The sequence below is a fragment of the Poecile atricapillus genome, chromosome 2 (assembly GCF_030490865.1).
Source record: "Poecile atricapillus isolate bPoeAtr1 chromosome 2, bPoeAtr1.hap1, whole genome shotgun sequence".
NCBI lineage: Eukaryota > Metazoa > Chordata > Aves > Passeriformes > Paridae > Poecile > Poecile atricapillus.
The window spans coordinates 130,026,911-130,049,806 of NC_081250.1; the positions used below are offsets into that span (position 1 = coordinate 130,026,911).

Below are 22,896 nucleotides of genomic sequence, written 5' to 3' on the forward strand. Positions count from 1 at the left end.
TGGATTTTTTTTTAATAATTAGATTTGAAATCTCTTGCCAGATGACTTAGTTGGTGGAAAATGCAGTTTTGAAACTTGGGAATTGTGACACATCCATGAATCATTTCAGATGAAATGTATTTTTTTTTTCCAGTAATTTGCAAACTTGTTTAAAATTTTTGCTTTGCAGTGAGAAATCTTTGTTTGAAATCTTATTCAGAATAAATAACAGAGGAATAGCCAAAGTAGACATGAAATGTTGCATTTCTCATTTAAAACTAAGCTGCTTGTACACAGCTATAAACAGTGCACACATACACACGTACATGAATGTGCATTTATAGTGGATGTTATTTGCATGTTGTGCTCTTGATTTTTTTCAAAAGAAACACTTTGAATTAATTTTAGATCTGCACAGATACTGAATTTTTTTTCACATATCTTAACCTGTGTGATACTTTGCATCAGGCAGTTTTATCTCAGTTGCTTTTCTTTTCTACTTAGTGGAAAGAAGCATCGATGGTGTTTTGCTTAATGAGGCATTGTGCGTACATTGTAATGGAAGTGAGCAGTCCTTCTCTGCCTCAGATGCATCAGGAAACAGGTGGGTGCTCTTTGCCTTTTGTGATGATAAATTTGAACGTGTCATGCTAGTTTAAATGGAATTTTCCTGATGAACAGACTGTATCTTTGGGATGACAGTTTTGAAGGCAGGGAATTGGAAAACCTTAACCCTGTACCAAATGTACCATGTTTTGTGCTCACTGAAGTCCTTACATGGCCAGCAGCTTGGGTTTTTTGTCTTGCTTTACTGTGACTAAAAAGATTCTGATAATTAATTATTTAATTTATTTTCTATTTCACTGATAGTAGAAACAAATCGGTAATAACTTTTGAATTTCAGTTCAAACTAATGAAGTTGCTGATGCTGTTCCCAGGCATGCTACGTAATCAACTTTCACTGAGGACTAAATATCTTACTTCACTAAATTATAAGTGCATTCTTCATGTTTGTGATCCATAGGTGTGTAAGATGTGAAAAGACATTCATCCAAGTAAGCAAGTCTTGTGACTGCAGCAGCCCAAACATTCTAGTAAGTAGAAGAATGTTTATTGTATTGAAATTCAGAAAAAGAAAAGTTATTTTGACAAGTGTATAAATATCAACATTTTTTTATTCTTTTATTTCTTTCAGACTGGGGGATTGTGTTTCTTGGCTCATGAAGGCTTACCCCCAAAGGGAGTTGCAGCTGTTCGTTTTGCACAGCTAGTAAGTGTATTCTAAAACACCTTTAAGCTTTCTCATTTCTTATTTTCAGTAAGTATTTCAAATTCCTCTTCTTTGAAAATAAAGGTGGTACTTTTTTGTCTGATCCAAATGATTGTAAGGTCATTTACATAGAGTGTAGGTATGTACACCTAGTAAGCATTGTTCTAATGCAGTAAGCTTTTGAAAATTCATGCCCTCTTGGAAACTGTAAAAGGGAAGTAATTTACATGACTTTAGTATCAGAACAAGTGGCCTGTGGCCTTTTGTAGTAATGTTGTGCATTCAAACCATACTCTTGCATCACAAAAGCATGCTAAAGAGTCCATGAGTGCCTCTGGACTTTATTACTATATAAAATTTGTATTTGTGTAAAACATTTGAAAAAAGATATAAGGCTTTAGTTTACTGCTTGATCTTAGAGCTTATAGAAAAAAATGGGCACCTATAAAGTTTGAGATTGTGTATGAAATTGCTGAACTCCTTGAATTAGCTAAGGAATGAAAATATGTTCTATTGAAAAGATTGAAGGGGTTTTCATTGTTTTATCTAATGAACTTTCATTAATTGTGAAATCTGCTCAAAGTTAGGACCATTTTCCAAGTAGCTCTGAATTCAAGAAATGATATGTGGCTAAGAAATGTATTTTGCTCCTAAATGGATGATGTTAAAAGCTACCACTTGAAAGAAAGTAAAAAGTAGTCTTCAGTTTTTCTGATCTCAAACATTGGTTTGCTCCCTGAAAGTGCCATCTTCTAAGTAATATTTTATTGAAAATATGTCTTTTCAGTTGCTTACAGTATATATGAATGCTATGTGTAGTTCAAATGCGAGCAGTTATAAAAAGGAGACTGTGAAGTAATTCATTTGGCAAATTTGGTCCTGAGTTAGATTTTCCATCAAGTCAACATCTTACTCTTGGAATTGTTAGTACTTCCCTTGTGTGGTAAAGAATGTTCAAAGATTAAATATTTCAGCTCTTGTCCTGTGTACTTTGTCTAGTTTAGTGAAGTGAAAGAAATTATTGCAATATGGTTGTGTTTTGAACTGATATTGTTAGACAGAGATATTTGCAAAGGACAGAAAGCTCTTAGAAAAAAATAACTACCATCTTCTAGCCAACATAGTTTTCCAGACTCTTACATTATGGATGAGTTGTTGTGAACAAACACAGTGAAAAAGTTCCTTAATTACAGGGTATAACACTGACATCAGCATGGTTTCTGAAAAACCTGCAGTCCTCAGCCTTTGCCTGTTGGGTGAGTTTCATTAATGTTTGCAGTTTGCTTTTTTATGCAGAATGGTACTCTATAAAAGCATGTCATTTTTATTTTTGGAAGTTACTTTGCTTATTTTCAAAGAATTTTATTTTGAGATGAGAATAGAAGAGAAATAATTATATGCATAGAATGCTTAGAAATATTGAGGGCTAGTCAATGTTAGTGCAAGTCTACAGCATTGGAATTTTCACAAAATGAACAGCGTTAAAGAAAAAATCCTTCAATATTCAGTATTATGGGACCTATTGTCCATGTATTTAGATATAAATGAGCATATCCAGTAAGGGATCACTCAGAAAATTAACTTCTTACATATCCAGTATTTACTGGCACCTGCTCTTTACCTCCTAGTTGATTTTTAGTTATTCATAATCATGGAACCACCCTTTTCAGCTTTGCTTTACTTTCTGTATGCAAGTGTTATGTACCATTATGTTGCTCTGGGTGACAGTAACCATGGGTGAAAGAGTAGCTGCGGCACCAGAATCACAGACACTTGTAAAGAGCATGTGCCTCTGCCTCCCTTTTACCAACTCTGTTATCACACATTCTCATTTTCCTTCTGTATTGCTCTCCTGAAGATCAAATTTTAACTTCTCAGGTTCTGAGATTTTCTTTATTGAAATACATTTCAATATTATGAGTTTCTACAAAATGATCACTAGGAAAGGAACACATGCACTTATGATGAATTACCCATATGTGTGTGTATTATTCCAAATACTACCAGTACAGTACTCCAGAAACTACTCCCAGGATTGGGGCCTCAAAACTGATGACAGATGAAGTTTCACTTCAAAGATGATAGACGTTGCAGAATCTGGAGGCAGTCAGGCATCCCTCGCCACAGTCTGGTAACTTGCCTAGGAGAGCTCATAGAAAAGTTTGTGTAGGGGACCTTCTCTGTGTGTAGAGATTGAGAGAGAGATGAGAGGCAGGAATAGATTCACTCTCCATTTTGGGTAAAAAGTAATTTTTATACCAGAGAGACATAGGGTAGTATAGGGCAGCACCACCTGGAGCAGCCACTAGATGACAATGTTTTATATGTCAGGCTAGTTTATGTTTTTGCCAGACTGTTTTTCTGCTCTTTCATGTACAACTATCAATAGCAGATACCTATTCCTACTCTTGGAATGTTTTCCCTCTTCTAAACCCTAACCTTCTTCTAGAGTCTTCTTCATCTTTCCAGATGATAGGTTGCTGTTGCAGTTCCTTGGGTTTGTGCTTACTGATGGTATCTCAGGAGGTCTCTGAAGTTCAGGTACCCAGCTGCACTTCTCAAGGATGTTTCAGACTCCCAAGCCATGTTCCCAGCCTGGCAGGTGTTCTCTGAGTCAGTATTTCAGCAGACTTATGTTCAGAATTTTCCCAGATCACCTTTGCGGCTGCTCCTATCGCCACCTCATGTGCACAGCTCTGAGATGTATTCTCCCACTGGTCCCATTCTTTATCACTGACATCAGTTTATCCTGTTAGTCTCCCTCACCCTGCTCAGCCATTCAAAGATGCTGCCTGAATGTGATGAGCAGCTGCTAGTCTGACCCACACAAATGGGGGTAAGGAGGTGACAAGGTAATACCAGTGCAGTGACCCCTGCACACAGATGCCAGGTACCACCTCTGCATATCACTTGGCACTGGTGTGTTTACCAAAATTGAAAAGGTACATAAAACTGAAGAGAAAGTACTTAAACTACATGCATTTATATTTATCAGTCTAAGGTCTTTGAAGGAGTCATCTTTGCCATATAGTTTAAGTGGTATTAAACATTTTGATTTTTACTTTGTTTTGTAAGTGCAGATTTTGACATTTCTGTCATGTTTTACCATTTAGTGGATGCAACTAAAATAATCTGAAAAACTGAGAGTATTGCTTTCACACTGCCATCTGCAGATCTATAAAAATATGGTACCTGAATACCTGGGAGAAAATACTAGGTGTTGAAAAAATCAAATTACTTTCAAGTGAAACAAAGGTTTAGGAGTGGCTTCTTAAAAATAACATTAATTTATTACTGCCTCACAAAAGGGAGGAGAAATTAAATACCTTTTTTCTGTGTTCTTGTGTTTCTCCACTGCAGTTGTACTCTAATCTGACAGCATGCCAAGCGCTTGGAAATATGTGTGTGATGAATATGAACTCACTGAGTTCTTCAAGGACTGATGCCTGTGGTTTGTTTCAGTATATTTTTGTCAGTACAGCAAGGGTAGGCGTCACTCATTCAATACCCTACTGGTAAGTTGTCTTTTCCATATCTTTTGGTTTTTAATAGCTTTGTATGGAAATGATTATTCTAAATGTTCTCTGATGAAAAATATTGTATTTCTTTAGAGAAAACATTGTAATTTTTTTCAGGAGGCATAATCTTCCATGGCTGTATTATGGCGACCAACCAGGATTAGCATCCCAAGTGCTTGAGAAAAATAATTTTCCTACAAGTTTCACTTTTAAGGGAACAGATAAGGTACGTGTTGGGTAGTAGACATAGGGAAGCATACATTAGGAAGAGGACATAATCACATAAAATTTTAGATTTATTATAGATGTGACTCTACTAAAGGTAAATTTTAGGCAGTTAATGTAACAAAACTCAGTGTGAGATCTTATGGAGGAGGAAGGGGATATTTATGTAAAATAATGTCTAGTCACTTCCTTTGCTTATACTTTCATACCCACATTCTCATAAGGCCAAGACATGCTTGCCTGTGTGGTCTGACCAGGGCATGAGGAAAAAAGGATATCAGCTTTTAAGTGTTCATTGTGTCCCCAAGGATCTGGATTGGCAGTGGTAAACTAGTAATTAGACAAACCTTCTAGACACCTTAGGAGTTCATGGTTGTTTTGACACTGTGTTTTGCTTCAGAGTCTTGTTTACTTCCATCTTCATAAATCTGAGGCAAAGTTGGTCTTATATACACATCCTTTTGTCAGATTTCATGGTGATCTAATGTGAAAAAGAGGGGTAAGTGTGATGCACTGTATCTTTACTTTCACCCTCCTGGTGTTCCAAAGTTCAGGGTCTTTTGCTGACAAGCTGTCTGTGCCAGTTTTTATGACAACCCTTTTATCAGCTCTGTAGCTGGGAACAGTGTTCTTCATCACTGTTATGTGGTGTTTAACACTTTCAGTTGCTTACACACACATTTCTCCCCTTGCTCAATTTCTTTGTAATATTTCTGTTACAAATCTCTACAAGCTGATTGTATCAGAGATGGATTCAGTGTGTTAATCCAGCCTTTTCCTCTTATTGCAGTGAATTAGGGAAAAAAAAAAGAGGTGAGAAGAATAATTCTAATGTTAACAAAGTCAAATATCCATCCCTGTCAGGGATGGACTGCTTAAGTAGTTTGTTAATTGGCACGTTTTTTATGAAGAAATCAGATAGCAAATCAAACAGTAGTGATTTATTTTTGCAAATTAATTCTAAAAATATAATAACTGGAGTAGGTTATTCAAGTTCAGCTAATCACAGAAAATAGTACTAGTGATAACCAGTTTGTCAGTTATACTGCCAAATTTATCTTGAGTTTTCTTACTGACTCAAAAATAAAATAATTGACTTTCAGCCGTATTCTACAAGGCTATGTTTTAAGTTAAACAATGTTGCAATGTAGCAGTTGTTCTAATAACTAAAATACTTGTTATTCCTCCTAACACTGAAGATCCTGGAAGCCCTATAGATTCCAGCATAGTGTACGTTAGAAATCTGAAAAGAATTCTGATTAGTTTAGGGCATGTCAATGTGTGTAGAAGTTTCTTAGGAATTTTTTCTGTGTCATCAGTGAAGCTGTAGAAGAATGGTATGTTTTTTTTAAAAAAGTAAACTACCAAACCCAAGATTAAAAACAAAATCAAAAGGGGAAAAAAAATGAAGGATTGTGCTGAAAGTTTTAGGAAACATCAAACAATTAGACAGCAGTCTCTAAAATGTGTGTGTCAGCTTCAGGGCAGTTTCATTGGTCTTTATCTTTTTTTCATCAACAGGATGTAAAGCTGAAATTTATTGCAGCCTCATTTGATGCAGCAGGAAACTTTCTGAAGTGGCAAAGTTTGGAAGGAGGTATCTTACAGGTATGTTTGATTTTAGTATCTTTTCTTGATAACACAACATTCTAAGTGCCTTTAGCCAAATTAAGACAAAAGCCAAGGTTTTGATTATTACATTAATGACAGTTCTAACTGTAGAACTAGGTTAGGGAAAATAGCTCTTTATTTTTGCTCACAATGATCTCTACAAAATCAGAAGTATAAATTCATCAACACTGCCTTCATCCTTTGGACCAGTATAAATTCGGCATATTGGAAAGTTCTGAAAAATAGTGTTAGTCATTTAGAACCAACTATCTCTGTCTTCCATTCAGCATAGTTGCTCATGTGTGTAGTTTCTTATTAAACCTCTTTTTCTTGTTGAGAAAAGTGTATTCTTTAGCTCTTTGTCCACATGTGTTTATAGATGATGCTGTGTGATGCTGTCTCCTATTTGCACACATCATGGGGGTGACAATCAAATCAGTGGTTATGTCACTGTCAAGGGAGGTGGGAAAACTGATCTACACCATTTTCATAGCATTGTCTTGGGATTTTTTTGCTTGCTTATTTCTTTTGGTTTTAAATACAAAGTGTACACTATGACCAGCATGTGTTTTTTTCATAACAGAAAGTTATAAATAGGTGGTGGAAGACTTTACATATAAAGGGGGAATACTGGTTGGAAATACCCTTGGACACTACACCCTCAGATTTCAGGGACACAGACATTCTATTTCAGCAGTACCACGCTGTGTAGTTAGGCTGTGAAAAATGCAAGTAAGCAGCAATTAGTGCAATAGTAATTAGTCTATCTGAGAGAACAATTGGCAGCTGCAAAATGTTATAGAACAGAATTTGTTTAGCAGTCCAGTGGTGATCTAGGCACTCTCAGTATTTCCCTAGGCAGACAACAATAGGAACACTAGCAAGAACAATTGGGAATTGTTGGTTCCTTTTCTGTTGGAGCACGGCATTTCAAACATTTCAGTGTCTACAGAAGAGCAGCTGACATTCTGCTGGATTTATTTTGTTGTTGACTCAGGATAAGCCATGTGTCTGTGTCTCCAGTTTTAAGGAAAACTGGTGTTTAAGAGAACAGGTTACTAAGGTAGTTAATATGCATAGAAAATTATATGTTCTGACATATAAGTTTAGGTTTATTGGGGCACATTTCTTTTCTAGGGCAAAGCTTTTAACAGCTATCAAGAGCCAATGGGAAAGGAATAGCTTTTCCATTGAAAGCCTTCTTTAATGTAATAGATTGGTGATTGTCGTTCTAATTGGGAACGGCGGGAAGAACGACACGGACTCTCAGGGGAGTCAGATCAGAAGAGAATCTCTAGTTTATTGTTACAGTCATGTTATATAGACTAGTTCGTGAAGAGTACAGAAAGGAAACTCTTATTGGTTAGTAAAATACTACATTACCATCATTGGTCAGTGGGGTTTACCACCCCCTGACCTTCTCCTGTAAGGAAAACACAGGAATCAGAAAAACAGCACCTGCAGGCTGTTTTGTGTCTTTGAGGATTGTTTTGAATCCTCCCATGAATTTCCCAGGCTAGCTTCTCAGGCAGGCCTGTCAGGCCATGGGCCTACAGCCTGCTCTAAAGCTAGCATCCACAACTCACCTTTTCGGTTTAGGAAAAAAAATAAAAAATGTACAGTGTTTGTAACATCCTGCTGGGCCCTTGCAGGAGGGAGAACAAACACGGCACAAGTGGTTTTTTTTACTAGATACTAATTTGGAATTTTGGTTTATGATTTTGATGTTTAAAGATTGTTTTCCTTGCAAGGATTTGATGGTTGAGTCAAATATTCTTAACTTAGTGAACTAATACAAAACATTGTTAGTCTGTTCAAACTGACAGTCTAACTTGTCAATATAATAGTTTAAAAGAACACTAAAGTGGTCACGGTGAGCAAATTTGGGTCTCGCAGGGACCGCAGGACTTTGGTGCGGCTCACCCCCTGCAAGGCGGGGTGGAACGCGTGCTGGCCGGGGCACTGCTCGAGCCCCGGGACCGTCTCGCGGGGCGGCTCGGGTTCGCAGGAGAACCCGGCAGCACAAGGCTGGCAGAAACCGGCCCGGCGCCTGTAGCACGGTCTGCGCGCGCGCGGGCCGCACTGACGGGCGCGGGGGGGGAGCGGAGTTCGCTCCCCGTCCTCCCCGCCGCTTCCCCGCTGGAGCGCGGGGCAGCGGGGGTGTTGTGTAGGTCCCGCGGCTCCGCGCCGCCCCTCGCGGCTCGCCCCGCGCGGCTCGCCCCGCGCGGGGCGCACACGCGCGGGGCGCACACGCGCGGGGCGCACACGCGCGGGGCAGCGGCGGGCGTCCGCGCGGGCTCTGCGGTCTCGCGCCGCTTCCGGCGGCACAGAAGAAAGGAGCTCAGGGGGCGCGCGCGCGCGCGCGAAAGGGGTGTCTGGGCTCTCCCCCCCCCCTCTTCCCCCGCCGCTTTTCGGCCGGTACTTTGGCTGGGTGCGGGGGGGGGAATGCTCGCCGCTGCCCCGGCTCCGGCTCCAGATCCGGGCTTCGGCTCGGCTTTTAGGGGGTTTTTGCAGCCGACCGGAGCTAGGGGGCCCGGCTGGCCGCCCGGCCCGCGGCCGGTGGCGGCGGGCGGCGTCCTGAGTTAGCTTTTTCTTCTTTCTTTTCCACCTTTTCTCTCGTTTTTTTCTCGCCGCTGCTGCTGCTGCTGTGGGGACTCGGGGCACCGGCGGAGGCTCCACGGCGGCCGCTGGCAGCAGTGTTTGCAGCGCTGGTCCGGGAGGGGCCGGCGGAGGCTCCGCGAAGGGCGCAGGCTGAGGGGGCTCTCGCGGCGCTGGCGATGGCGGCGCTTGTGGGTGTGGTAAAGGCAGAGCCGAGCGATTTTCGCTCTTCTGTTGTTTTTCTGCTGGTAAAACTTGCACGCCGAGCTCCGCGAATGGTGAGCGCTCAAATTTTTCTGGAGAGGGAGCTCTCTGGCTCACGGATTGCTCCTGCCCGCTGCTAAAGTTCTTTAAAGGTCCGGGCAGAGCTGAAGGACTGCTACACAGTTCGGTTTCACTGTTTTTAGGCTGGCACTGTTCCAGTGCCTTAAAAATCACTCCCCAAGTTGCTGCTAAGCTGCACGCACTGGTATCTCCCGCAGCTAGCTTAGTCCACAGGTGGTCTCCCACTGACCACCAAATCTCAAGGTTAAACACATAATTCACAGTCACAGCAAACTCCAGCGCTTTCACCCAGTGGAACAAAGCGCATATATCTTCTTCAGGAATACAGAGTCCCATGCTCAGCAAGGCATCTTGCCATGCAAAGCTGACAAGTTGCTTATCAGCTAAATCACAGTTCTGCATTATGAAAAAAATTTTTTATCTTGGCGGCTTCGTGAATGCAATTATGCAAACGCTATCGGCTTGGACCCGGGATTTCAAGCTCTGCTTCACCAAGATAGCCGTTCCAAGCCCGCTCTCTGGCAGGCTCCACTATCCCGTTGGTTAAAAACCAGCTTCCTCTTGGAAAGCCCGGGAGAATTCCACTTACCCCTCTAGGGGGAAGGGCTGGCGTTTTTCCCGCTCGCTGCTTACCCTCAGGGGATTAGCAGATGTCTTCACGTCGGTTGTTTCTGACCTCGGGGGTCGGCTGCACATCACGTCGAGTTACCAGACCTCGGAGGGTCGGTCCGTCATCACGAGGGGTCACCAGATGTCGTTCTAATTGGGAACGGCGGGAAGAACGACACGGACTCTCAGGGGAGTCAGATCAGAAGAGAATCTCTAGTTTATTGTTACAGTCATGTTATATAGACTAGTTCGTGAAGAGTACAGAAAGGAAACTCTTATTGGTTAGTAAAATACTACATTACCATCATTGGTCAGTGGGGTTTACCACCCCCTGACCTTCTCCTGTAAGGAAAACACAGGAATCAGAAAAACAGCACCTGCAGGCTGTTTTGTGTCTTTGAGGATTGTTTTGAATCCTCCCATGAATTTCCCAGGCTAGCTTCTCAGGCAGGCCTGTCAGGCCATGGGCCTACAGCCTGCTCTAAAGCTAGCATCCACAGGTGATAGCATGATGATAAGACACCACAGTGCTAAGTAGTCTCATGAATGCATAATTACAGCAATTCCCAGAATTTCAGTTTCACACTAATAGAATTGTGCTTTATGCAAATTTAGACTTGATTCTCATTTTGGGAAAATGACTCTGCCCTCCACTAAATGCTATGCTCATTTAGTTAGACTTTGGACTAATTTTTTTCTGTATTCAGCTGAATCTGCTGTTCTTTGCTGAAAATATAAGTGTTGTATTAAAAAAAAAAAAAATCTGTTACTTGCTATAACTTTGATTCAATGAAAATGCCAGCTTAAGAGAAACAGGGCTGTATGAATGTGGACTTCTTGTGAGATTCTTGAATTTAGCAAAAGACACTGATTGAGCTTGAGGCAGCACAGTGCATTGAACATTCAGTCCACAGAAAGATTATTCTTGGCTGTTTGTATGCTGCTGTCTACAGATTTCAGTGATGGAAGTGAAAAATACTATGCAAGTATGAATAAGCTAAACCATCATTTTAAGAATATCAATATTAGTGAAATAAATAATTGTGTTTACTCCAAAATAAATCCTTATTAAAAAATAGAAAGTATCTTTTGTGAGAACTCTGAATACATAAGTGATTGTAAATATTTTTCACATGAGAAGATGATACCTTTGAATTAACTTAATTATAACTATGTTTTATTCAGCTTTGTCCTGATACCCAAACTAAATTGAATGCAGCTTATGTTTTTGGAACAACTTACCGGCAAAGTGTAAGTAAGATATAAAATGCTATTTCAAATTTTGAATTAAGCTGCCTTATATGTCATTAGTTATTCAGTGCATATTGAAGAACATTTGGAGTTTAGGCATAAGCTGCAACATGGAGTTCTTTCTTGGGAAATTGAGTGAAATAAGTGTGGGGTATTTAAAATTATTCACTACATCACAAAACTTGTTTACTACATAGCATAATCAAAATAAAGTAAATTGTCATTTGTATTTGTGAGGTTGTTGACTTGGCAGTGGAAGAACACAGTGCCTGAATTATGATAGCCATATGCTTTGTATCCCATCTCCTAATTTTCCTACTACTATCTTTGGCCAGTTTTCATATGGAAAGAAGGCAAATCCAGTCACGCCATGCCGGAATATTGTTCCCATTACTCTTTATTGTATGCCCTGATTTTAGTGAACTCAGTAAAGAGATTGAAAACATATATTAATTGAACAGATGACTCATCAGAGGAAAGACATTCTTTAGCTCTCTTAACTATGAAAAAAAACTGTTGGGGTTTTTACACTTTACTAAACACCAGGAAACGAAGAGGGAATAGAACACTAAATTATGTCAGCCACAGAAATGGTTCTTCCAGTGATAACACTTCATTAATTTTTGACACTTAATATGTTAAATGGGAAGGTGTTAGTCCCTTTGGCAAGGGAGTGGAGAAAGAAACAGCTTTATAAAGCTCCATATATGTGCACAGCATCTCATTCCTGTATATTAATATTGCTTATTAACTCATCTAACGTTGGAAACCATGCCCCACATTATGTGTTGAAGTGTAAAAATACAAAACTCTGGCTGCTATTTAGGTGGTGTGAAAGTATTGGAAGGTAATAGCTGTCAAAGCTTAGTCTGGGAAATTTAAAGTGTTTACCAAATAACATTGACAAATCTTTGTTAAATATTTTTACTCTTCCATATTGTTTAATGTTATTTAATCCATATTTCAATATTTCAGACAGAATGAAAACATGTTGTATTTAGGATCATTAAACTAGTTGATTATGGGGCTTTTTTTCTTTTTAAAATCTTGTATATTTCATACTGAGTCTGTGTTTCCTGTTGTTAAGTATTCATAGCAGTTAATATTGTTGCATTTGAATAGATACCTCAGTAACTTACTGAGTATTTTTTAATATAATTTTCATCCATTGTATGTATTACTTTTTTTTCCGCATGTGGCTTTGGAGGAAACACGGCTGACAAATTATATGAGTATTTAAAGATGCATGGTTGTTCATATTTGCAAAAAGTTACCTGTTTTCACATAAATTTCTTCACACAGTCACAGAGTAGTCAGGGACCTCAGGGAGGCTGTCTTGTCCACAAGGCAAGCAGGCCCATGTAGAGCAGGTTGCCCAGGGCCATACCCACGTGGGTTTTTATCTCCAGGGAGTGAGGCCAGAGCCGCCCTGGACGACCTGTGTCGGTGAAAACTTGTCTTCTGATGCTCAGAGGGAGCCTCCTGTTTCAATTTATGCCTGTTGTCTCTGGTCTTCTCACTGGGCACTGCTGAAAAGAGCCTGGCTCTGTCTCATACACCCTCCCTTGTACAATATTGCATAAAATCATTAGTACCTTTGTAATTGCTTGCAGATAGCTGGAATACCTTGTGTATCAGTACTTCAGTAAAGCATTTGACACTGTTTCACAAAGTATTCTCAGGGAACTCTGAGCTCGTGGCTTGCACAGGTGCACTCTTCTTGGGGTGAAAAATTGGCTGGATATCAGGCCCAGAGAGCAGTGAATGAAGCTAAATCCAGCTGGTCACTGGTGGAGTTCCCCAGGGCTCAGTACTGCGACTGGTCCTGTTTAACATCTTTATCAATGATCTCGACAAGGGGATCAAGAGCACCCCTCAGCAAATTTGCAGATGACACCAGATGGGGTGGGAGTGTTGATCTGCTGGAGGGCATGAAGCCTCTGCGGGGGGATCCAGACAGGCCTGATCGATGGGGCAAGGCCAATTGTGGAAGGTAACAAGGCCAAGTGCCAGGTCCTGAACTTGGGTCACAACCACCTCATGCAGTGCTGAGTGGCTGGAAAGCTGCCCAGGAGAAGACCTGGCGTTTCTGGTCAACAGCCAGCCGGTCAAACATTAACCAATGTGTGCCCAGGTGGCCAAGAAGGCCAGTGGCATCCTGGCCTGGCTCAGCAATAGTGTGGCCAGCAGGAGCAGGGCAGGGATTGTCCCCCTGTACTGGCACTGCTGAGGCCACACCTCGAGTGCTGTGTCCAGTTCTGGGCCTCTCACTTAAAAAGGACATTGAGATGCTGGGGCATGGAGAGAAGGGCAACAGAGCTGGTGAGGAGTCTGGAGCACAAGTCCTGTGAGGAGCAGCTGAGGGAGCTGAGAGTGTTTAGCCTGGAGAAAAGGAGGCTCAGTGCAGGACCTTGATGCTTCTATGATTCTCTCTTTTGTGAAGAAGTGGGATTCCACAATACAATAATTTTGTAGGGAAGGAATCCACAGCTTGACAAAATAACTAAATGGTTAAAGTGATCTTTGTATTTTCACTTCTTTTTCTTGTAGTGCAAAATTTCAGTTTCTAAGATTTTATTGGATTTTGCTAATCCAGTCTTTTATGACTTGTTCCTTGAATATAATGATGGCAATGGACAGCAACATCTTTGGGCCGTGCCAGTTTTAAATTTGAATCTTCAATACAATGAAAAGCTTGTTAATCAAGGTAAGATGGTGATAGTAACATCTCTATGAATTTTAACAATCTGAAAACTTTAAATAGAAATAATCTACATTAATTACTGTTACTATGTTGTGTTTAAAGATACCACAACACACCACAACTTGTTTCTATTCTAAAAATTTAGTATTTGTGGTCATGTTCTTATAGTTTAGGCGCAAGCTTTGGTTGCATACACCATTCTAATCAGTAATATGCACAAATAAAATAATCTCATTTCATTATATATTTGTATAAATTGAAAATAAACAATTTTATATCCTCAGCAGTTACTATGTGTTATACAATTTTATATGTTGTTTCTAATACATTTCATTCTTTTTGTGCATTGAATAATGTGTGTATGAAACCATCATGTTTTCTCCTAGGCAGTAATATGAACAACTGGCTTTTGACCCGTCGATTTTTTTTGGTGGACGCACTTAGTGGAAAAGAGAATGACTTGGAAAAACCACCAAGTGTAGTTCGGATTGCTAGCAAAATAACAATAAGGTGATTAACTCATACAATATATAGTATATAGAAAATAAAAACAGTGTTGTACAGTCTGCATTTTATTGTCTTAAAGTTGTTTTGTTATGTATCTTCTAATATATCTAATATGTAATATGTGCTGCTTTTTCCATTGCATACTTGGAAATGGCATGAATTTACATAGGTTGTTCTGATGAGTGAAAGAAAACAATACTGACTTGTGGGAATTTAAATCACCATGATTCCCTTCCAGGTACAAGGATCAGACCATGTTTGCCTAATGTAAGTTAGCATGTATTTAGTCACCTTTTAGAAGCAGGTGTTGTCTGGAAAGACCTAAAAACTCCTCTGTTAATTCTTTTTCAATGTTTGTGTTGCTGACTATATAAGGATCTTATTTCATACTCCATATTATTTTTTGCAGTATGTTTGCAACGCATTACCTGTTCTGTTATACAATCCAGAATAGGCTTGTAGTCATTTAACTAAAATTGTGAGACTGCCTGTTAGAGCCATTACTGATTGCTCATTTCAGCTGGAATATATTTTGGAAGAAACTTTTCTTCTCCTTCTTTATGTGATGTCCTGTAAGATGCAGACAGGTAAAGATTGATTCAGGTGTTTTCTCACAAGTTTTTTTATATGTATTTCTGTACAAGCCTTTGTACACTCCAGTTGCTTTTAAAATGTGAAGTGCTATGTCACTGGGTTAGAAATTCACGTTTTATTGATCAGGTTGTTCTGTTCATTTAGTAATTTCTTTTAAGTACAGGTTTCAATGATTGCTTTCCAAGCACTCATCCGTGGGGTTTTTTTTTTGTATTAAAAATCATACTCTCTATTTCTGCAGTATTCGCCTGGTATCCCATACACAGAGAGGAACTATCTACCCTCCTCTAATTACTGTTGCTTACACAGATGTGCTTATCCAAAAGCCTGAAACCCAGAGTGTGATGGTAAGATCTTTGTGCTAACTTAATTATACTTTTAGTTCTACTGGAATTCTGGTTTTTGGTAGTGGGTTATAAAAATCTAATAAACAGTTTCTAGTTCTGATCAGTTTTAAAGTTACAAGTTTTCACTAAAGCCTTTTAAAACAAATCAGTTAAAAGTATTTTCTTTTCAATTTATCTTCATTCTTTTTTAGAACACTTAAAATTTGAAGTTGATTTTGTAATGCTAAATTAGGCTACAGTTCAAATAAAATTATACTCACATAAGATAACAGATAATGGACTCTATGCAGCACTGTAAGCAAGGAATTAGTGCTTTCATTTAGAACAATGCATTAAGAGGAGGTTGCTGTGACACAGACATTTCAGGTTGCCTGTAGTTTAAGTTAAAATATTGGTAATATATTTAAAACATAAAACGTCTTTTAGTGTTTCATCTTTCTGTACTGAATACCACCAAATTCTGCTGTGACAGATGCAGAAGGGGCATTTCCTACTTGCCCTTTTGCCTGCCTTCATGGTAACAGCTCTGATGTCCCATTCTTCTGTCTTGTGTGTTAGATCACACTGCATAAAAAAGTAAAAATGTTAATCTTAGGATGGTAGAATCAAAAAAATTAATATTTATTTAAAAAAACATTCATATAGCATTTTCTGCTTGTCAGCCTTCAATTGTTCAGAGTTCCAGTACAAATAGACAGCTGGTTAGAAGAAATCTGTGGTGCTAGAAGCATTCCTTAAGTTCCATATTAGTTGCATGAAAGCAAGAGAATTAGAAAGATAGAAAAATCAAGACATTTCTTTCCTGCCTAAGTGATATCTATATTTTACCACTGAGATGGCACTGTTATCTGGAAAGTAATTAATTCAAATAGTAATGCTAGGAACAATTGTTTTCAGTTCCTCAATTTTCTGTCATATTATTTCATCCTTAGATCAATGTGAGTTCTATTTAGGTATTGCCAGTTTTGGATGTCTTGTTGCATTTAACAAATTTTTTGCAACTAAAAAGATACATTGAATTTTGTTTCCAGTTTCTGTAAACTGAGCTTGTAGTAACTGAGGATATTTAGACTTAAATCCAAGTGCAGTGATAAAAGGAGCTCTAACAGGAACAAATGTTAGGGGAATACGAGGTGTAGGGAAGGAGGGAATGTTTTGGGAGGGGGGTGATACTTCTTTAAACTTAATTAAAAATGCTATTTCTTATCATGCTTCTGTTAAATTTACCTGTGCAGTGACAAAGACTCAGGCCATAATATTATAAAACCAAGCCAAACATTTTCTCTCCCATGTACAGATCTTTCAGACCAAAGTCAAAAGAGGTCTTAGGTTAAATTTAAGCTAGAGGGAACAATTTTGATGCTGCATGACAGTTTTTATTTCATTCAAGCTGAAAAAAACCCAGTATCTGCGCTGTGCAAGCTTCCCATGTGATTTTGCATGTTGGTATAGTACATAAAGGTTACCTTTAATCGCAGATAAAAAGGAAAGTATCAAACATTCAGTGACTCCTTTCAGGAGGAAAAAAATCATGCTTGTTTGAAAGAATTACAAATAGGTATAGCTGGTAACCTGCAGATAGCAGGCACCCATCCCCAGCATTGCTGCTGGTAAATTCTGCAGTAAGGGTAGCATAGTACATGCTGGTACTGAGCCTGGCACCAGAGCACACCAGGTCATATGCAGTAAAAAAAATGTATCTGGTACTTGTATACTAGCCCTAGATGGGAATTCCCACCAGCTAAAACTGAAAACTACCACTGTCTGTAACGGTTGTAGCATTTCAGAATTTCTATGTATGTTTACTTTCTGTATTTTAATATTCAGGTTTCTTTCGCAGTCAGCTATGAGATGAATCAATCAGAGGCTCAGATTCAGACTGATGTAAGTTATAATTCCCCTTAATATGTTGATGTAATTATTTACTTATATTTTTTGTGTTTTAAAAATATCTGCAAATGATTTTTCGTTATTTTCAGATCGCACTGGGTGTGTTGGGTGGACTGGCAGTGTTATGGTCTCTTCTCAAGACGGCAGGATGGAAGAGGCGGACAGGAAGCTCTATAATTGACTTGCAGGTATGAACAGCTGGCAAACTGAAATGGGATAGCTCTTCCTGTCTTTAAGGGCACCTTTGCTGTATTCCCTGTGATTATAACAATTCATTTTCTTAAGGTAACTGAAATAATTTCTAGCCTAGCTGCATAGAACTGTGAGTGTAGCCACAGAGTGAGGCTAACTTGAGGACATAGGTTTTTTGCATTCTTTTTGGTTCTGATATTGTCATTTGGGAAATGCTGCTCTGAAAATAAAGGCATTTACAGGGCTATTCTGATCAGTTGAGTGGACTTGGTTTTCAGATTAATTCTTTGAACAAAGACCAGCATGCAGGAGTTTCAGCCAGTGAATACACTATAAATATATAACCACAGTGGAAAGTTTTTGTTCAGGGCTATTTTTCAGTACTAGAGTTTCTTATGTGAGCCACATAACATTTTATATGAATGCATTATGAACATATGCATTACTTATTAGCTTTACAGATGTCTACAGCATGTTTTCATAATTGCAGACAGTTTTCAGGTTCTTACTGTTCTATGCTGGAGACCTTGCCAACGTTTTCTTTATCGTCACAGTGGGCACAGGGATTTACTGGCTTGTATTCTTCAAAGTAAGTGTTTTTCCAGATCTGGATGTATGAAAACCTAGTGATATTAAATATATTTTTACATGGACATTAATTTTCTTTTTTCTTCTTTTTTTTTTTCTTTTCTTGTCAGACTGTTGAGGCAAGTTCTATATAATATTCTGGTTTGTGTGCTTAAATTTTGTGTTCACCTGTTTCTTTTTCTTAGGATTTTTTTTACTTGCAGTCTGCTTAATAGTCACTTAAAATATTTTACATATTCATTGATCTTTTTCTTGAAAAGTTTATTCACACTTAAGCATTTATTATGTTATCATGTATGCCAGGTGTACTGTTTCAATGTAACTTCTCGATTATAGGCTCAGCAGTTTGTATCTGTCCTTTTACCTCTTCCATCTCAAGAAGAAGATTTTGTTACATATGTAGCATGTGCATTTAGCTTAAAGGTAAATAATTTTTTTCTCACCATAAAATACATGTCAGCATACTTCTATATGTTTTCAGTAAGCTGGTTTTTAAATATCTTCTACAGTTACTAGTTATTAGTGTGTAGATGTTGTGTCCTAATAGTTGTGTTCTTCTAAGAATTAAGTAATTTTTTTCCATAGAAATTAATTTTGTGGAGTCTTTATAAGAAAATAAATGTCTCAAGAAGGTCACAAAAGAAAGACTGAATAATCATTCTTTCAAGGATAAAGGTATAAAAAAACCCAAATAAAATAGCATCATATCAAGAAAGCAAGTACTTCCACTTAAAGCAGAATGTAAGTGCTGTGAGTTTCTGATTAGAAAGAAGACAGATCCAAGTAATTATGTTCAAATATGTAGAATTCTGAGTTCACTGTTCTGTCTTCATGGCACATACAAATATTGTATAAACAGTGGGTATTATATTGAATTGGAATTCATAGTGCAGGTTAGTATGTCATGGGGAAACAGTCAGGTTTTTTAATTTGTTACTTTGCTGTATTTTCTTCATAATTTTGGACATCATCACATGACTTACCATTATTTCAAGCTTTTAAACAAACAAAAAATTATCAAAAGTTGGTAATAAAGTTACAAAAAATCAAGATATTGCTTGTTATGTTTAATGAATAATCCATTCAATGACTATTCCTCCATCTTCGTGTATATGCTGTTTCTGTCCTTGCTTTTCTCTCTTAGGCTCTGCAGTTTTTACACTTGCTGGTTTCACAACTTGCTATTGATATTTTCTTTATTGACTGGGAAAGACCTAAGGGCAAAGTTCTTAAAGCAGTTGAAGGTAATTCAAACTATGTTAATTTGTATACGCAGCTTTGGTGAAATTCAGATATTACTCTCAGATATTAAATTTTAGACCTTAACTGTATGTATTCTTTTTAGGTGAAGGTGTTATTAAAAGTGCTGCTGCACCTGTGAGCATATGGAGGACATACTTTATAGCAAATGAATGGAATGAAATTCAGACAGTGAGGAAAATAAATCCACTCTTTCAAGTGCTTGCAGTTCTTTTTTTTCTGGAGGTAGTACTACTATTATTATTATTGTTGCTATTATTATTATTATAATTATTATTATTATCATTTATAATTCACAATCAGAGTGTAACATAAGGGTCTGATGTTTAATTCTTGCATTCTGTGTGGTAATAGTGAACCACCTTTAAATTCACTTTAAATCATGTAACATAGTAAAACAATTATTTAAATTATTAAAATAATAATTTTAAAATTTGTATGTATAGGTCACTGCAATATTTCATTAAGGAAGACTTAAAAAAAATCCAACCTTTAATTACCTTAGAGATCTTTGTTTGTTTTATTTGGGGTTTTTTTAAGGTAATGAGTTACCTTAAAGGGCTTGAGAGACTGATAAATCTGTGTACACACTTGATTTTTATTTGCCTACTAGCACCCTCCTGCCACAGTCTACAGCTTTATTTCTGATTTCATATTTGTCTGAACTGAGCTTCCCTCCTGCTAATTTGCTGCAGCACCCTTTTATAGTGCAGGAAATAAAATGTGCCAGTTCTGTTTCTGATGGCAGTATGCCCTCAGTTACAGCTTCTGGATAACTGAGAAACTGTGCTTTAGCTTTTAAAAAATAGTTGGGCTTGTTTCTTTTGTAGTTTAGTAATTTTTTCTATTTTGGGAAGTATTCTTAAACTGTGAACCATATAGTTCTTTTGTGAGGTTCTTATACCTATTTTAATACTTTCATTCAATTCTATAGTCCTTTTTAATTTTTTCCTTTAAATTAAATAATGAAAGTCCTGAAACTTTCTTCCTTCACTATGTGAGCATTTTTGCTGTTGGTAAATACAGTCCAGGACCAACTTAGGTGCAATGTTACAAGACAGGGAGAAAAGAAAGCACCTATTCTTCTGCACTCTGCAGCTACCTGAAAGGAGGGTGCAGTGAGGTGGGTGTCTCTTCTCCCAAGTAACAAGCACTAGGATATGAGGAAATGGTCAACACACCACAAGAATATATTGGTGAAACTTCTGTTCTGAAAGATTTTCATTAATTTTTCACGTCTTAAGTGTTTCAATACATAGTGTTCCTATTATTTTTTTTATTTTGGAGCTCTTTCTAGATTTTTTTGTTTAAAATAGATTCAGCAGTACAGATGGTGGAGGAAAATATATATCTATTCAATAAAAACAAAAGAAATCAGTCTTGTAAGAGTTGCAAAACACATTAAAATTTGCTTTTAACACTGGAATATATAGGACCAAAGAGCTGAAATTTGGCAGAAGTTATATCCTTATGCAGTACAGCAGTAGAATCTTTTGGAGTTTTTCAGTAAAAGCCAATATTGACTTTTTGTGAGATTTAGCTGCATGTTTTTCATTTATGTATCAACCCATATATGTACAGGTTATGTTTTAATTATGTTTCTCAGTACCAACACTGGATCACACACTTGAGTTCCATCATAGTGAACAGGCTACTATTCCCAGGTCCATTTTTCATTATTTTTTCTTACTTCCTCTTACGATGGAAACAACAGGATCCTAATTAATACTATTCATTCTCACCTGTTGTTATATTGACCTTCTTATCTCTTCAGGTGGTGGGATTTTCAAACCTGGCTTTAATGGATGCTTCTTCCAGTCTTACAAGAAGCAGTGAGAGCTACGTAGCTCCTTGGAGCCGTATTTTAAGATTTGGCGTGTCTGCTGCACTCTGGGTAGCCATTGCCATCCTACAGGTATGTAAAACAAGTGACATCCTGAGTTATCATTTTCAGGCTGGTTCTTGGAAGTTAGAATAAATCACTAGACTGTCTAAACTGCTTATCATAGCATGGGATATGTTCTTAACTGTTTAGTTGCTTTAGCATAGTACACCTTTGGGACTCAAAATTAATCTTCTGAGATATGAGATATCTGACTTTGGAATGAGAATTTTAATCCTCTCAAAGGTGTGAATTTATGAAAGTACACTGTTTTATTTTAAACAACTTTGAAGCATCTGACAAGTTCAAAATAAAAAGCAGATTTACTACAACTTTACTTATTAGAGGAAGTAGTATGTCAATCCTGTTTCATTAAGTCCAGTGCAATGGTGGCCACTACAGAAATCTGTTAATGGTGGGTGTTAAGTGGTGAAATTCATTGCTTAATAATATCAAATATGATGAACTAATAAAAGAAAATTTGGTTGATTTATTTCAGGTTATATTTTTTGCTGTGATTTATGAAAGATTTGTTGAAGATAAGATAAGCCAATTTGTTGATTTATGTTGTGTGAGCAATGTAAGTATTTCTTTCTCTCATTTGCAGTGGCATTTTAAATAGAATAGTATATAAGATAGTTTTAAGAATATTGAATAATATTTATTCATTTAATTTAGATTACTAGCTAACATCAGCCAAAGCTGATGTTTCCTTCAGCTCATTTTACTGGAGAACCCTGCAAGATTTCAGTTAAACTTTTAGTGGAAAAATACTTCAGAAGCAGAGGTATCAATGTTCTTTTAGACATCTGAATTTTTTAGGTTTTTTGGTTGTTTTTCTTGTTTTTAGTTTAAATTGGTTGCATGTGCTGATACAGAATTCAAAAATCACAAGTTATAACCTATAACACCTATAAATTAGGTGTGGAACCATTTACTGTCATTCTGTATACTGGTTTGTGTTTTAGTCCTTCTGACTTGAAAGTTGTCTTGGTTTTATTTAATACAGTATATGTCCAGTTTCTGCTCCTGTCTTGTGCTTGTCCCTCAACTGCAGAACTTCATTTTGTCCCCCTTAACAGTTACCACCTTTTAGATGCATTTTCTCTTACACACATCTGAACTGTCTCTTCTTTACATATGGGTTTTGAAGCTTTGTACCGCAAGAATTCCCTTTTAACGAAAGAAGAGTGCAGTCAGAACAGATTGGATTACCTCATTTGTCCAGAACTTCTTAAAAATACCAATTTACCTCTTTTATCAATCTTCCCAGCTGTGGTTATTGCTCTTCTATGAAACACCCATGTAGAACCTGGGTTGTAGAAAAGAATGAGTTTTGGAGTTTATGTCATAGATAAGCATTGTATCATACTAAATGAAGTTCTGTTAAATACAGTCTTCTAGGAGTTCAGCTGGAATCATGCATATGTATTACGCTGTATTAGCACAGAAATAACCTTTGAATAAAAATAAAATCTAATAGCTTTAATTTCTTGACTCTGTGGAATTAAGCAGCAGCACTTCCTTGCTGTTGATAAACTAAACTTGAAGCTAGTATGTGTTTCTAGTTACATATAGATAAAACT

At 37.8% G+C, this 22,896-nt stretch overlaps 1 protein-coding gene across 1 annotated transcript in view; it reads left to right on the top strand.

Annotated features, from left to right (window-relative positions):
- Window positions 1-22,896, top strand: part of TMEM67 (transmembrane protein 67) — a 34,466-nt gene that overhangs the window by 4,594 nt on the left and 6,976 nt on the right. Inside the window, exons 4-22 of the mRNA XM_058833400.1 lie at window positions 484-583; window positions 1,004-1,073; window positions 1,175-1,249; window positions 2,443-2,505; window positions 4,610-4,764; window positions 4,885-4,993; window positions 6,514-6,600; window positions 11,281-11,346; window positions 13,897-14,053; window positions 14,437-14,560; window positions 15,393-15,498; window positions 17,326-17,382; window positions 17,478-17,576; window positions 18,071-18,169; window positions 18,505-18,591; window positions 19,313-19,412; window positions 19,514-19,653; window positions 21,203-21,343; window positions 21,810-21,890. Coding sequence (XP_058689383.1) covers window positions 484-583; window positions 1,004-1,073; window positions 1,175-1,249; window positions 2,443-2,505; window positions 4,610-4,764; window positions 4,885-4,993; window positions 6,514-6,600; window positions 11,281-11,346; window positions 13,897-14,053; window positions 14,437-14,560; window positions 15,393-15,498; window positions 17,326-17,382; window positions 17,478-17,576; window positions 18,071-18,169; window positions 18,505-18,591; window positions 19,313-19,412; window positions 19,514-19,653; window positions 21,203-21,343; window positions 21,810-21,890 — 1,916 coding nt within the window. The remainder of the gene's footprint in view (window positions 1-483; window positions 584-1,003; window positions 1,074-1,174; window positions 1,250-2,442; window positions 2,506-4,609; window positions 4,765-4,884; window positions 4,994-6,513; window positions 6,601-11,280; window positions 11,347-13,896; window positions 14,054-14,436; window positions 14,561-15,392; window positions 15,499-17,325; window positions 17,383-17,477; window positions 17,577-18,070; window positions 18,170-18,504; window positions 18,592-19,312; window positions 19,413-19,513; window positions 19,654-21,202; window positions 21,344-21,809; window positions 21,891-22,896) is intronic.